The sequence below is a fragment of the Caenorhabditis briggsae genome (genome assembly GCF_000004555.2).
Source record: "Caenorhabditis briggsae complete genome, chrV, whole genome shotgun sequence".
Classification (NCBI taxonomy): Eukaryota; Metazoa; Nematoda; class Chromadorea; order Rhabditida; family Rhabditidae; genus Caenorhabditis; species Caenorhabditis briggsae.
The window spans coordinates 12,124,570-12,140,117 of NC_013488.2; the positions used below are offsets into that span (position 1 = coordinate 12,124,570).

General features: G+C 42.4%; 3 protein-coding genes across 3 annotated transcripts; 1 reads left to right on the forward strand and 2 right to left on the reverse strand.

The window, feature by feature from the left end:
- Positions 1-606: 606 nt before the first annotated feature.
- CBG18926 lies at positions 607-2,291 on the forward strand (the record flags this gene model as incomplete). The annotated part of the gene is made up of 6 exons (XM_045237799.1): positions 607-675; positions 764-1,000; positions 1,044-1,445; positions 1,489-1,707; positions 1,752-2,096; positions 2,139-2,291. The coding sequence occupies 6 exons, from the start codon at positions 607-609 to the stop codon at positions 2,289-2,291; spliced, it is 1,425 nt and encodes a 474-aa protein (XP_045096613.1).
- Positions 2,292-2,512: 221 nt separating this feature from the next.
- Cbr-gfi-1 lies at positions 2,513-10,803 on the reverse strand (the record flags this gene model as incomplete). The annotated part of the gene is made up of 7 exons (XM_045237800.1): positions 2,513-2,688; positions 2,751-2,934; positions 2,981-5,655; positions 5,713-5,866; positions 5,896-9,664; positions 10,406-10,629; positions 10,678-10,803. The coding sequence occupies 7 exons, from the start codon at positions 10,801-10,803 to the stop codon at positions 2,513-2,515; spliced, it is 7,308 nt and encodes a 2,435-aa protein (XP_045096614.1).
- Positions 10,804-12,329: 1,526 nt separating this feature from the next.
- CBG27140 lies at positions 12,330-13,709 on the reverse strand (the record flags this gene model as incomplete). The annotated part of the gene is made up of 3 exons (XM_045237802.1): positions 12,330-12,603; positions 13,202-13,329; positions 13,662-13,709. The coding sequence occupies 3 exons, from the start codon at positions 13,707-13,709 to the stop codon at positions 12,330-12,332; spliced, it is 450 nt and encodes a 149-aa protein (XP_045100162.1).
- Between the last annotated feature and the right edge of the window lie 1,839 nt (positions 13,710-15,548).

Genomic DNA, 15,548 nt, shown 5'->3' on the forward strand with positions numbered 1-15,548 from the left:
AGTGATAAAAAAGTCGGCATCGGGAACTCTTTATATACTCGGTTCAAAGAGTTATAGATCAGTGTGACAGACAATTTTTTGATGAAAACTGTTTTTAATTTTTTACGAGTATGTCTGTTATTATGTCTGAATGTGGTTGATAAGAGGTTGAAAAGCAATCAGTTCGAAAGTGATAGCAAAGTTTTAAGATTAGTTCAAAGACCGCAACAAAATGTTAAAAACAATGGAAGTAGGATTTTCATTCTAGTGATGAAAGAAAAAGAAGCTGAAGTCAGTTGTTCCGATCTACAACTACATGCAAAGTACGCAACTTGATTAAATCAACGAATTCGATTTGGGGTGTCAACTTCCAAAAACAAATCAAGGCTTTTTTCTCGGAATGTACTAAAACATGTAGGAAAAGACATAAAAATAATATTGGATTTTCTGGGTAGAGTTCAAACAAAATGTTGAAGATGAACATAGTTTTTTTTACGGGCAGAATGTTATTCGCGTGTTCCCATATGATACCAGGTTTCGACTCACCTGGATCTTGTCTACGCGAAATTAGCTAGCCAGCGGGGATTTTGCCACTTCAACGATTCTTGGAAAATAGGGAGAAGAAATATGTTAGCAAGATACGCTTCTAGACGAATTTTCCAAGTGCGCCAATTTTCTGGATGCAATTTTCCAGTGGTGAGTCTCATGTCTGGGATAATCAAGTTGGAATATATTTTGACATACTATAAAAAATTTGAGTTCCTGACATTTTCATATTCTACAGGTGACACTGCCGTCAATTCTGCAACAACGTGATTCTCCGACCCATAAGAAAATCAATAGAAATGTTTCATCCGTGTCAGGGATCCCAAGCTTATCTTCTGGTCAGGAAATGACTATCGATAACATGGTATCGTCCATCTACGACCATGTGTCCAAGTGCGGTCCGGAAAACTTTACTGATGAGGATAAGAAGAACAAAATTCTTCAGCCACGTGCCATCAGTGACAGCTATCGAAAGGTAGCCTGGAATTTTTCGGACCTAGATAGAATACATTTTTCAGTTTGTGATTCCTCTCAGCACGGATACTGTAAAGCAAAAGGAATATTTGAGTGCTATGGGAAACGTTCGAATTGGAAAGATTCTGGAAGACCTGGATCATATGGCTGTCCACGTGGCATATATCCACAATTCGGAAAACGGATCACTAGATGGACCTATGACATTGCCACGAACCATTGTGACAGCTTCTGTGAAACGTGTCGATTTCCATAAGTATGTTAACACAAAGAAGAATAAATCTAAAGAATCGTTTCTCAGGGAAGATATTAACTCATCGAGAGACATTATCATTGATGGACAAGTCACTTATGCTGGAACGAGTAGCATGCAAATTTCGATTCGCTTGTTCCAAAACGATGAAAACGGAAACTTGGTTCATATTCTCAAGGCTGACTTCATCATGGTTCTTGATCTTTTTAAACTTCTTTATAAGTACTTAGTTTTAGGTATCTCGTGACCCGCTGGATGGAACAAAGAAAATTCGAGTGCATGGTTTGGTGGCCAAAACTCCAGATGAGGCAGAGACTATAAATCAAGCAAAAGAGCATTTCAAAACGATGAGCAACCGAGACGAGGAGCCAACAAACGACGAATTCAGATTGATTCATCGTATGTACAACAAATTGATTGCCAGAAATATGGTTAATGATACTCCTGTTCTTGAAGTCAGACTTGAACTCAACACGGCTAAATGATTTTCGTTTTTCAGAAATCCGAGATTTGGATGCACAAAACTATGTTGTCAGTGACTGAAATCTGTTTTCCTGAGTATCAAAATATGTATGGAAAGATTTTTGGAGGATTCCTGATGCGGAAAGCTCTTGAGCTGGCATACACAAATGCTAAAATGTACTGTAAGGGAAGAGTTGCCATTCGCTCGATGGACCACATCGAGTTCGCGAAAGCTGTGGAAATTGGTCATGTACTTCATTTTGACTCCTTCGTCACATATACCGATCGAAAGTATATCCAAGTGAAAGTGGTTGCTTCGATCTCCGATCAGAATAAGCTACCCGAACTTGCAAAGATCAATAATCCGACGCTTGGACAAGAGGTATGCTCAGTTCTTTTCCTTTTTTCTACCAACTAATTTAAGGCTCGTGTGAACACAAACGTCTTCAATTTCACTATGGAAAGTGTGGACAATCCAAATATCTTGACAGTTGTCCCCAAACATTACGTTCATGCAACTACGTATCTTGAAGGAAGACGTCTTCTGAATAACACTCTAAAGAGAATCATCAATTGATTGATCTGATTTGATTTCTAGAATTTTCTAATAGACCAGAGGTGTCGAGAAATAAATTTATGACATGAAAAAATAACTCAACAAATATAAAATTTAAAAGTTTTCAAAGAAGAGAACAATGAGAAATGAGAAGGCAAAGAAAGATTTAGAAAAAAACTGCGCGAAAAAAGCACATACATGAAAGAAGTGATGGAATAAAATCTCTAGAGCTGAGGCCTAATTTAGTGTCTGGTCAGAGCGATATATACAGCAGCGAAGAGAGCAAGAATTGAGAAGGAGATGGAAGATCCTGATCCACCTGGTGGAGTTGGTTGAACTTTTGGTCCGACGCAGTTATCGGTGGTACAACAGCATCCGGAGAGTCCAGCGTCGATAGATGCGCAAGCGTTGTTCAGATCTGAAATTAAAAATGTGAATTAGCATATCTCTGCGAGAAATTTTCCGCTCCATAAATCTTACTCAAAGCTGTGCAAACGGCGGTTGGGTCACAGGTGTAGAGAGTGAGAGTTTGGTTTCCTCCGTTGTATGGTCCAGTGTAGGAGACACTGGCGCACTGTCCATAGCATGGAGTATAAGCCATATCAGTGACTGCAGCTCCGTTAAGATAGACGGAAGAACGGCAGGAGATAGGGTCTCCAGTTGGCTTAAAACAGGAGGTTAGTTACATAATCATGCTTGAGTAAACTTACTGCTGGAGCTGTGTTGGTGATATTGATACCCTTTTCAGTGACGTGGCAGTTATTTCCAGTGGTACAGCAGAATCCGGTAACATCCTTGTCGGTCGAGATAGTTTTTCTTTCGTTGTTCAATGCAAGGGTCTTGCAGATTTGCTTTGGAACACAGTGATAAGACTTGTAGAGGGTTCCATTAACAGTAGTCTCAAGGGATCCGCAATATCCGTTACATTGCATAGTGGCTCCAACATTGAATTTTCCATCACCAGTGTAAATTCCGACGTAGCAGTTCATTGGTCCTGGGGTAGCTCCGGTGTATGGATTGAGGCATCCATCGCTGTCGCAGCAACATCCGGAAACTCCTGGTTCGATGGTGTTGCAGGAGTTACTGACATTGAGTTGTTGGCAGACAGTTGTCGGGTCGCAAGTGTACAATGTAGCGGTGTGGTTGGCTCCTCCATATGCGGTTGTGATGGAAACGGAAGCACAGTCTCCGTAGCATCCTTGGAGGCTGATAGCCGAGTATGTCTGATTGTCAACCACGAGTCCTTGGTAGCAAGCAGTTGGGAAGTCTGGAAGAACTGGTGGTCCTGGAACAATGCTTGGATCCTTGAGGTTGCAGTTATCGGCGTTGTTACAGCAGCAAGCAGTCAGAGATCTATCATTCCAAAGCGTGGTGCATTTGTCCTTCAACTCAAGGCTCTTGCAGATTGAGTCAGCGACACAGTGGTAGGTGGTGACATTGTATCCTCCGACAATTCCGTTCAATGAAGCACATTGTCCAGCTGGGCAGTAGCTTTCGGCTCCCAAGCTCAAAGAATTGTAGGTAGATTGGAGTCCAACGTAGCACTTGAGTGGGTTGGCTGGAGTACGTGGTGGAGAGACAGTTGGATCAAGGCAAGCATCGGTGGCGCAGCAACATCCGGAGAGTCCATTCTCAATGGTCGTACAATTGTTGTTCAATCCCATCTGCCAGCAGGTGCTGACTGGATCACAGGTGTAGATGGTCGCATTTGTCAGAACTTGGTTGTACATAGTGGAGATGGTGGCCGAAGCACACTCTCCCTTGCAAGCTTGCCATCCAGCAGTAGAGATTGGAGCGTTGTTCAAGAAGAGTCCGGAGTAGCAAGCGATTGGATAATCACGTTGGTTCATGACTGGCATCGAAGTGTTGATCTTTCCAGTGTATCCAGCCAAGTCGACGTTACAGTTGTCATAGTTGTCACAGCAGCATCCAGTAATGTTCCGGTCAGCGGTAATAGTTTGGCATTGATCGTAGAGGCTAAGAGTTCTGCAGAATTGCTCTGGGACGCATCCGAAGATGGAGACTGGGTCGCCATTAACGTTGGCACTGATGGAAGCACACTTTCCATTGCATCTGATCTCTGATCCTTTGGCTTTTCCTTGAGCGTAGATTCCGGCGTAGCACTTTGGTCTAGATGGATTGGTTTTTCCCTTGATTGGATCCAAGCAGAGGTCAGAATCACAGCAGCATCCGGTGACTCCTGGCTCGATGGTGTTGCAGGAATTACTGACATTGAGTTGCTTGCAAACAGAGGTTGGGTCGCAAGTGTACAAAGAGGCGGTGTGGTTGGCTCCTGCGTAGGCAGTGGTGATGGAAATTGAAGCGCAGTCACCGAAGCACTCTTGCAAAGTTACAGCTGAGTACTTCTGCCCATCAACGAAAAGTCCTTGGTAGCAAGCTGTTGGGTAGTCTGGAAGAACTGCTGGTCCTGGGACAATGCTTGGATCCTTGAGGTTGCAGTTATCGGCGTTGTTACAGCAGCAAGCAGTCAGAGATCTATCATTCCAAAGCGTGGTGCATCTGTCCTTCAACTCAAGGCTCTTGCAGATTGAGTCAGCAACACAGTGGTAGGTGGTGACATTGTATCCTCCGACAATTCCGTTCAATGAAGCACATTGTCCAGCTGGGCAGTAGCTTTCGGCTCCCAAGCTCAAAGAATTGTAGGTAGATTGGAGTCCAACGTAGCACTTGAGTGGGTTGGCTGGAGTACGTGGTGGAGAGACAGTTGGGTCAAGGCAAGCATCCGTAGCGCAGCAACATCCGGAGAGTCCATTCTCAATGGTCGTACAATTGTTGTTCAATCCCATCTGCCAGCAGGTGCTGACTGGATCACAGGTGTAGATGGTCGCATTTGTCAGAACTTGGTTGTACATAGTGGAGATGGTGGCCGAAGCACACTCTCCTTGGCAAGCTTGCCATCCAGCAGTTGAGATTGGAGCGTTGTTGACGAAAAGTCCAGAGTAGCAAGTGATTGGATAGTCACGTTGGTTACGAGATGGAATTGTAGTGTTGATCTTTCCAGTGTATCCAGCCAAGTCGACGTTACAGTTGTTGTAGTTGTTACAGCAGCATCCAGTAATGTTCCGGTCAACAGTGATGGTATTGCATTCGTCGTAGAGTTCAAGAGTTTTACAGAACTGTTCTGGAACACATCCGAAGACGGCAACAGGGTCTCCGTTAACTGTAGCAGCGACGGAAGCGCATTTTCCTGTGCATCTGATCTCGGATCCGGTTCCCTTTCCTTGGGCGTAGATTCCAGCGTAGCAGTTACGGAATCCAGCTGGATTGGTCTTGTTCTTGGTTGGGTCAATGCAAAGATCGGTGTTACAGCAGCATCCGGTTACTCCTGGTTCTGGAGAAGCACAGTTGTTGTTCATGTTCAAGGCTTGGCAGACGGTAGTTGGATCGCATCAGTAGAAGACGGCAGTGCTGGAGACTCCACCGATGGTGGTGTTCAAAGCGATCGAAGCACATTGCCCTTGGCAAGCTCCGAGGGCGATTGGAGTGGCTGGTTGTCCGTTGACGTAGAGTCCGGTGTAGCAAGCAATGGCGAAATCAACAGTGGTGGGTGGTGGTGGTGGAGTGATGGTGGTGTTCTGGATGTTACAGTTGTTGACGTTGTTACAGCAGCAAGCGTTGACTTGGTTGTCGTTCCAGACTGGTTTGCAGTTGTCGTAGAGCTCCAGAGAGTTACAGATCGAGTTTGGAACACAGTGGTAGGTGCTGACCGAGTATCCGTTGACGACAGCGTTGAGGGAAGAGCATTGTCCATTACATGGGATCTGGGCTCCATCATTGATAGCGGTTCCGTTGATTTGGTAGTTGGAGGCAATACCAGCGTAGCACATGAGTTGGTTTCCTGGTGTACGCGCTGGATAGACCGTTGGATCAATACAGGCATTGGTGTTACAGCAACATCCAGTAACTCCATTCTGAGAGTTTGACACTTGTTGTTCATCTTCAAGTTACGGCAGACACGGGATGGATCGCAGGTGTAGAGGGCGGCAGTTCCAGCTTTTCCATTGAACATGGATGTGATCGAAACAGAGACACATTCTCCTTGGCAAGTTTGCCATCCAGCTGAGCTGTAGGCGGTTCCGTTGATGAAAAGTCCAGAGTAGCAGGAAATTGGAGCGTCGTTGAGTGGGGTAAGTGGGATGGTGGTGTTAATAACTCCGTTGAGATGAGTTTGAGCAACGTTGCAGTTGTCCGAATTGTCACAGCAGCAGGCTCTGAATTCTGGGTAGTATGGTTCCATGCGAGCACAGGAGTCGTAGAGTTCAAGAGAACGGCAGAGAATGTGTGGGACACAAGCGAAGAGTGTGACATTGTCGTTGGCAACGCGGGCATTCACAGAGGCGCACTTTCCATCGCAAAGCTGTTCAGCTCCAGTCTGAAGGCTTGGGACACTGGTGGAGTAGAGTCCGACGTAGCACTTGAGTGGTGGAGTTGGAACAGTCTTTCCTCTGTTTGGATCAAGGCAAGCATCGCTGTCACAGCAACAAGCAGTCACTCCGGATTCTGGGGAAGCACAGTTGTTGTGGACTCCAAGTTGGTAGCAGACGGATGATGGGTCACATGTGTAGAAGGAAGCAGTGTGTTGTTGTCCGCTGATTGTGGTATTGATGCTGATCGATGCGCATTCTCCATCACAAACCGTGAACTCCATTGGGGTTACGTAGGTACCGTCAACAATGAGTCCAGCTGGGCAAGTGATTGGGTACTCAACGCGTGGACGTCTTCTTCCTGGTCCAGTGATTGGTGGTGGACGTGGGATGACCATGTTCAAGTTGCAGTTTGGTCCGTTGGTACAGCAGCATCCGGTGATGGTTTTGTCGAATGAGACGGTGTTACAGGTATCATAGACTTGCAAGCTGTTGCAGACGTATGTCGGGACACAGGCGTAGACGGTGACATTGGCGTTTCCGAGGTTGGATGAAACGGCGGCGCAGTTTCCTTGGCAATATTGTTCTCCTCCAGCGTTGAAGATGGTGTTTCCAGACATATCGTAAGAGTAGGCTCCGACGTAGCAGAGGTTTCCATCTCCGTATGGCTTACGTGGTGGGTTAACAGTTGGATCGAGGCAAGCGTCACTGTCGCAGCAGCAAGTTTCGAGTCCTTGTTCTTGTTGGTGGCATCTGTTGGTCGAATTGAGAGCTTTGCAGAGCAACGATGGATCACAAGTGTAAAGGGAAGCAGTGGTCACTGCTCCGTTTACGGTTGTGTTAAGGTTGATAGCAACGCAATCTCCTTTACAGGCAGTCCATCCTCCATCAGAAATTTGATTGGTTCCAACGAAGATTGCAGAGTAGCAGGCCCGTGGCATCTCATTTCCAGAAACTGGTGGAATGTTTGTGACATTGACTCCAGATCCAACCAAGTTACAGTTATCAAAGACATCACAGCATCCAACGTTGACGAATCTGTCCAAGTAGAGAGTGTTGTTAGAGTTGTCAAGACCGAGGGAACGGCACATGGATCTTGGGGCACAGTGGAAGGCGGTGACCAAGTCAGATCCAACAACAGCGGATGCAGAAGCGCAGTATCCGTCGCAGATAACTTCAGCTCCAGCGTTGAATCCTCCGTTTCTCGTGTTAAGTCCAACGTAGCACTTGAGTTGCTTTCCTGGAACACGGTTGTAGGTTGGGTCGATACATTCATTGGAGTCACAGCAGCAAGCAGTCAAGGAGTTGTCGATGGTAGAGCAGTTGTTGCGGAGTCCCATGGAAGCGCAAGCGCTAGATGGATCACAGGTGTAGAGGGTAGCGTAGTGAGAGGTGTTGTTGACGGTTGCTCCAAGAGAGACAGACACACATTCTCCATCACACATGCGATAGTATGGCTGGCTGATGTTTTGTCCATTGAGATGGATTCCTTCGTAGCAGACAATTCTTGGATCTCTACGAGCTGGGATGGCGGTGACGTTGACTCCAGCTGGGGCAAGGCAGTTGTCAGAATCAGAGCAGCAGCATCCGGTGACTTGTGGGTCAGCTCCTGGAATCTGAGCGCAGTTTCCGTAATCTCCTCCGAATCCGAGTCCGAAATAACGGCACATTCCAACTGGGGCACAATAGTAGACAGTAGCGTTCTTTCCGTTGACAACAGAGTTCAAAGATGCGCACCATCCGTCGCAGAATTGGTCTCCTCCGGTATTGTAGCCGTCTTGTGGGATGGAAACTCCAGAGTAGCAACGGAGTTGTGGGCGTTGTCCTCCTCTGTTTGGATCAATGCAAAGATCGTTGTCGCAGCAGCAAGCGTTGACTCCTCCGAGGACGGATCCGCAAGAGTTGGAGATTCCAGCTTGTTGGCACATGGTTACTGGATCACAGGTGTAGATGGTAGCATTGTGGATCTGGTTGGCGAAAGTGGTGGTGAAGCTGGCGGAAGCACATTCTCCTTGGCAAAGTCCGTAAGCAGAGTTTGTGATTGGAACTCCGTTGACCCAGATTCCTCCATAGCAGAGAACTGGATACTTGGCGGTAGAAACGACACTGCTGTTGACACGTCCGAGGATGTCTGGATTGTTGACATTGCAGTTGTTGAATCCAGAGCAGCAGAAGACTTCGAGCTCATCATCCTGTGGTGGATTGTAGGTTTGGTCCTCGGTAGAGGCAAGTCCGAATCCGGCGCAAACGTCGTATGGCATGCAAGAGAAATAGGAAACTTGTTGTCCGTTGGCGTTGAACTTCAGACGTCCACAACGTCCTTGGCAGTTCATCTCAGCTCCGAGCCAGGTGGATCCGTTGTAAAGTCCAGTGGCGCATTTGAGTTGCTTGATTGGGTAGACTGGTGGCACGACGGTTGGGTCGATGCACTTGTCCTTGCTGTTACAGGCACATCCAGTGATAAGAGCGGTTGGGACTCCATTGATTTGAGTGGTATCGAGGTTCTTGCATTCGTTGTCGAGGTTCAATCCGGTGAAGACGTTGACTGGATCACATACGTAGACCTCGGCCCAGACATTGTTTCCATTTAGTTGAGTACGGATACGAGCAGATCCGCATTCTCCAGAGCATTGAGAGAAAGCTCCTCCGTAGAGAGTGACTCCGTTAAGAGAGATTCCTTGGTAGCAGGTCTGGTTGTTCTTGTTCCATGGAGTTGGAGTTGGTGGGTTGGCAATTGGGGCGAGCTCTCTGCAATCTTGTTTGTAACAACAGCATCCCTGAACATTGGTTCCTTGGAGGTTGGTACATTGTGTGGAAAGTGGTTGGGCTTGCGGGAATATGGAGTCGCAAAGTCCTTGTGGCATGCAAGCGTAGACTCCAGCATCAAATCCGTTGTAGACACCAGACACACTGGTACACACGTTTCCTGGGGAGCAAGTGACGGTATCTCCAGTTCCGAAAGCTGGGGAAGTGTTGTTGGCAAAGAATCCAACGTAGCAGAGGATGTTGCTGAAACATATCCAAGTTCCCTTAGTGAGCTTTTTTTGGAATTTTTATCAATTCGGTCATCTTCCCGAAGTATACTATCAGTGCATTAGACAAGAAGCTTATCGTTAGAATGCGCCACGTTTTTGTTAAATTTCAATGCCAAACGAGCTACTAACTAAACACATTTTATGGCTGCTTGCGTTATTGGCACGTACTGATAAGGATGGCGTCAATGTAACCCAATTATTCCATTATCGTTATCAGTTTGAAGTCGGTTGGCAAGTTGAAAAACGTAGAAGTTCAATTAGGAGTTTTACTTGGGACAAAGTACAGTAGAGGGCACAAATCATGTGGTAGAATACGAAAACCGGTTCTGACTAGAGATATCCACATTCCAGATTTCGTGTTTTTTAAATTCTATATTCCGGATTCCGCGAAATATATATTATTTCAAATTATCAGCAAGTATCTTAATCAAGAATCCTCTGTCGCGAGAATGGTTTTTGAAATTCCACTACTAATGATGCGAAAATAAATTTATTTATTACCGCATTCCGTTACTCGAAAAATTCATTCCGGAGATCGTTGGTTGTGACACACAAATTTCTACAGTAATTCTGAGCATTTCGCAGTGAAAACTCAGAACGTACTCAAGAACTTGCCACCTATTGTCTTATCAATACCAATTTTTGCCAACAACTTATATCAACCACCGAGTTCCTATCAGTTCACTGAACCCCTTTTAAAGATAACAAAACTCACTTTGGAGCAGCTGGAACGCTGATTGTCTTTGGGATGTTTTCCTTTAAGTCGACCTTGTTACATTCGTCTCCCTTACAGAAGCACGATGTCTCAAGCCCGCTGCTGGAGCATTCCTGTTCCTGATTGATGAATGTCGATAGCTTATTCTCTTCACATGTCAAGAGAACGACTCCTCCGGATGGGCTTGTCACCGTTTGCTTTCTGCACAATCCTTCGCATTCTTTCTGAAATGTTTTAGGACTTTACAAGCAACCAGAATATATATTACTTACCAATTCAACAGACTTAGATGTGATAACATTTTCCGATACAAGTAGATTTCCGACTAAACAGTTGTGGGTAGCACTCACAAAACTACAACAGCCGGCCAAAGCCAGCAGGAAAATGCCCAAGCGCATCTGAAACTAAGAATACAGTAAAAGAGGCTATACAGTTGAGAAGAGAAGTATCAAATTGAAGAATAAGAAGAGGTAATTCGTAGAAAATATTAATAAAAATTTTCCAGAAAAATGGAAGAGGAGAATTGAGAAGACGACCCGACTGGCAAGATGTAAATTAGAAAGAATGAGGTTCTTATAATGAACAGTCAAATTGGTTCTTGGTCGCCAATCGGTCCTCGTTATACGGTAGTTGCCCTCTCTTGATAAGAGCATAAAAGTGGGCGGAGTCACGGAAAAAGAGGACGGCCAACTCCCCTGGAGCAGGACATGAAAATTAGTGATTTCTGTGGCAAGAAGAGAAAAAGAAAAGAAATAGGTGAGATTCAGAAGAGTACTAAAAAGATGGAATATGGTTTTGACGTGGTATCAACGAATCAGTACTTGGGTGGAAACAGAAATGGGTGAACGCAAATAATTAGTCATCCAGCTGTAATCTAGTTTCAATTATCTTCTAGAACTGTCAATTCGTCACTTCTTGGAGCCATCAAATCGGAGTGTGGTTTGTACTCGGACTCTTTGTTTAGGGCCGAAATTATCGTATTTGTGACGTTTTTGGAGAAAAAAATTGATAAGTTAGTCACTCTTAAAATTCATAATAGTTTTCATAACATCGCCTAATAGAAACCGTTAAAACGACACTGAGAAAGGTCGTCATGATAAAAGAATTCAATGTTTTCTATGACAGGATGAAATCTGTTTTGAAAAAACAACAGTTGCAAGAAATGAATAAACCATTTGAGTTCATATACCGTAAAACCTGTAATAGAAAGGCCCCCACATTGTCAAGTTTGAGCTGGTTTATCTAGGCAAGATATTGAAAATATGTCAACTGATAAAATGTTTGTGATTTTGATAAACAATTTTCCGGTCAACAAATTTTGTATATCTTTTACAGGAATCGAGATAAATTAGCTCGAATTTGATAGATAGGGGCCCTTCTATTACAGGTTTTACAGTTCTCATTGTTTAACAAATCTCATAACTTTTCCAAGATGCAGTAATTGGCAACTGGAATCCAGAATCTGAATACCAAAAATTTTTTTTAATTAGTATCTCTTATATTTTTGTGTTCTTTATTTTAAACAAAATTTTCGAAGACTGTCAAACAAGTCCATATCACCATTTGTGACATTTCCCATTTTCCGAATAATGCAATTTATCCGTTCCGTTTCTACTTTGGTTTTCACATTTTAGTTATTTCCGGAATTCTTTATCACAGAAAGAAACATTGTCATGTCCCGTTTAATCAAGCTACACTACTGTTTCTGCAATTCAATTGCGTCGTCTGGCATTTTTATCACAACTCAACAAATCGAATCGAGCTGGAAAAAAAATGGAAGTTGCTGCAATATCAAATGATCAAAATTCACTTTGGAATGGAACATGAAATGGAATTCATTTTTTATCCAAGTACTGCAAATCATAATTTGGAGACTGTAGAATTTTAGACTCTTGAAAATTTCATCCAGTCAAACGAATCTTTTTCAGATACTGATTAGATTTTTGGTTATTTGGTTGTAAGTGAACAGTTTAATTTGAAGTCTGAGTTGAATATCCATGACATCGATAATGAAGGCCATCTGTTTGAGGTCAGTACAAAAAGGCGAAGTGCAGAATGTGATTACTTTATTAATAGCAACCAGTGAACTCGGAACTGATAACCCTGCGGTACTGAAGCGATATAAATGTTCATTACAGAATTGAAGAACGTGTTTCTGTAAAAATAGAAAGCAGTGGATGAGAATCAGAATCTTTTTCCTGAAATTCAAAGTTTTTTTTAAACCAAATGAGGCTTTGGAGCTTTCAATATATGTATGTAATTCCATAGTTAAATATACTTCTTACTATTACAGAGAATTTATTGCGTTTCAAATATTAATTTGCAACGTACTTTCTAAATTTTTATTCAGCGTGAAGAATCTCGTGAACACTATTAGAATGACCTTCCTCACTTTCAGATTGATCTAATTTATCTCGGTTTATGTGAAACATATCAAAAAGTAATCAACTGACAGAATATTACGATCAACATTTTGTCAGTTACCAATTTTTAGAAATCCTTTTACAGGAAATGAGATACATTTGCTCAAAGTTGAAAGTTAGGAAGTCATTCTATTATCTATCCAATTCAGCTCTCCATTTTTCATTTTCAATCCATTTTCCAGAGCTTACCCTATACTTTAAATTGAATTCTTGTACTGTGTATTGAATCAATGTCCGTTTTCAATATCTCTACTTTCTGATATCTCCGACAGAAAATCAATTTCCGTAGTTTGTATACGTGATTTGTGTTTCAGTCACAGTTTTCGTGATGCTCTTTCTTCACTTCACCCGATCTATTCAGTTTTCCACGAACCTATAAAACAGCACAATCATGTCGATAACTGTTTGCACGTGTAACTCTTTCAGATAATTAATGGCTGGATACACTGTACGGTTCGTTATCAGGAAGCGAGGAAGGGCAAAAAAGTATTCCGGGAATGCCTGAAAACACTTTGTGGCAAATTTGGTTTAATGTGTCATAAAAGTTAAGTAGAACGAGGAGAGAGTACAATGTAATATAAATCATACTATAATCAAATTTTGGTTTGTAGAAAATTTATAGAGACAATTTTCTAAAAAGAATTCCGACTATCATAAAAACTTGATTTTAATAATTGAAACCTTTTTATGGTCGTTCCTAAGTTATAAAATCAGATTTTTCATACTATCAGTTGAGTAAATCCAATCTGATCGATTTTGTCAAAAGTTTGGAAGGCATAGCTGTTTTTCAATTTAACAACTTCAGCAGTAGAATATTAAAACTCTTCACTAACGAATACATCTGAAGAAGACACCCAAGATGTCTGTTTTTCGATTTTCATTGTTCGTAGAAAGTAGAGGAGTACGGGCGACACAAGTTTTCAGACCAGACAACGGACATCGGACATTGGAAAATTTCCAAAAAAGTACTTATCCTCTTTTTTATTTTCAGCTTCTTTTTTTGTCTTCTTTCTCTGTTGTCCAATTGAAAAAAATTCCCTGTTTATGGTAGAAATTTTTAAGAAACCACCATGACATCGTTCCAAAAGTTTTGATCAGAAATCGCGCCCAGATAAATTATAGCCCAGACGAAATTCAATAACTTAAAAGTGGAAGTGGATTTGACATGTTTATTAACCAATCACCACTCATAGTTGTACTTTTGATACTCGGCCAACCAAAAAAAAAAGAAGCCCTAATCTCACTTTTGCTGAAGCGCTATTTCTGACCAGGCCTTCTGGAACCTTGTGTGTTCATGCATTTCAGATCTGAAAGCGGAAAAAAACCACCACTCTATGATCACTATCATACTGTAGATCAAATAAAATTCACACTTCTGTGTCACTTATCATGCGGCGAAGTGCAGTCGGCGCCTTTTCTATTTTCAATTTAATTTCAGGTTTCACTCGGGAGCACACACACAATTTACAATCGCACCACACCCATTATAATTTGATTTCACTTTGAATTCGAAAACTAGAGTTTTGTGTGTCAAACAAAAATTTCTTCTTCTTTTCATTTCTTCTCTCGTTTATAACTGCCAAGCCTAATGGACAAATTGCCGTGTATTATAATTGATTTATCAGTTGACACAAAGAAAGTAAGAGCAAAAGGAGAAGAGAGACGTTATCACTTTCAGCAGTAGTCCTTCTTCAAAAACGTGTAGAGTCGTTGTTTGAATTGGAGTGTCGTGGCAAATGAAGTACGCCCGACGATGCGTCCGCTGTCCTCCGAATTTCACCGCTTCCAGAGAGTCTTATCAGAAACTATCCGGAACACGTTGAAGATTTTAATTGAGAATAAAGGAGAGTAATGCGATTAGAGAAGTCAAATATGGCAGAAGAATTGGATTCCCTTTTTTCTGCTTTTAGACGTCCATGATATGAGAACAAAAAGTGTTGCAATGGCTTAATTATAGAATCGCATTATGATAAAATGAAAGAAAGAGCAAGGAACAAGGTTGAAATAGTTTAGAAACTGATGTACTGCATCTTGATGCTTATAGATATACTTGCGCAAACAAAAACAAGAAAAACTACAAGAGCTGTAGAAGTTATAGAAAACCTGAAATTTATGATAAAGCAGAGGTTTGCACCACAAGTGTAGTTCGTGTTTGGTTGCCAGCTTTTATATAACTATGAAGATTAATTGAATTTTTTGGAAATCGGATTTTGGTGTACAGTACCACATGGTTCCAAAGGGCTTGGCCAGTAATCGCGCTCCAGATAACTACGTTTGAAACTCGGTCAGCAAAAAAAAAAAATCTGAAGCCCCAATTTTACGTTCGCTGATGCACTATTTCTGACCAAGACTTTTGGACCGATATGTACAGTTGTATTTTTTTCTATTTAACTATGCTGAGAAATTCCAGCTCCAGACGAGGCATTAAAATTTTGAACTTGCTTTTCTGAAGATTCCCCAATCCATTTTCCGTCTCATTGCAGAGACAATTCTAGAAGTTATCGGAACACCTCGCTTCAAAAACTGTCATCTCAGAGAGTTACATAAGTTTTTTGAACCAAGATGGTCACTTGTTTAATGTATCCATTAAGTTTAAGATCTATAGGTCAATTGTCTGCGCATAAATTTTCAAAATTTTATGAACATTTTTAGTTTTCCAAACCCTTATCTTGGAATTCATTTTTCCTTTGGAAGTTTTTTGTAACTTTGATCACAGACCT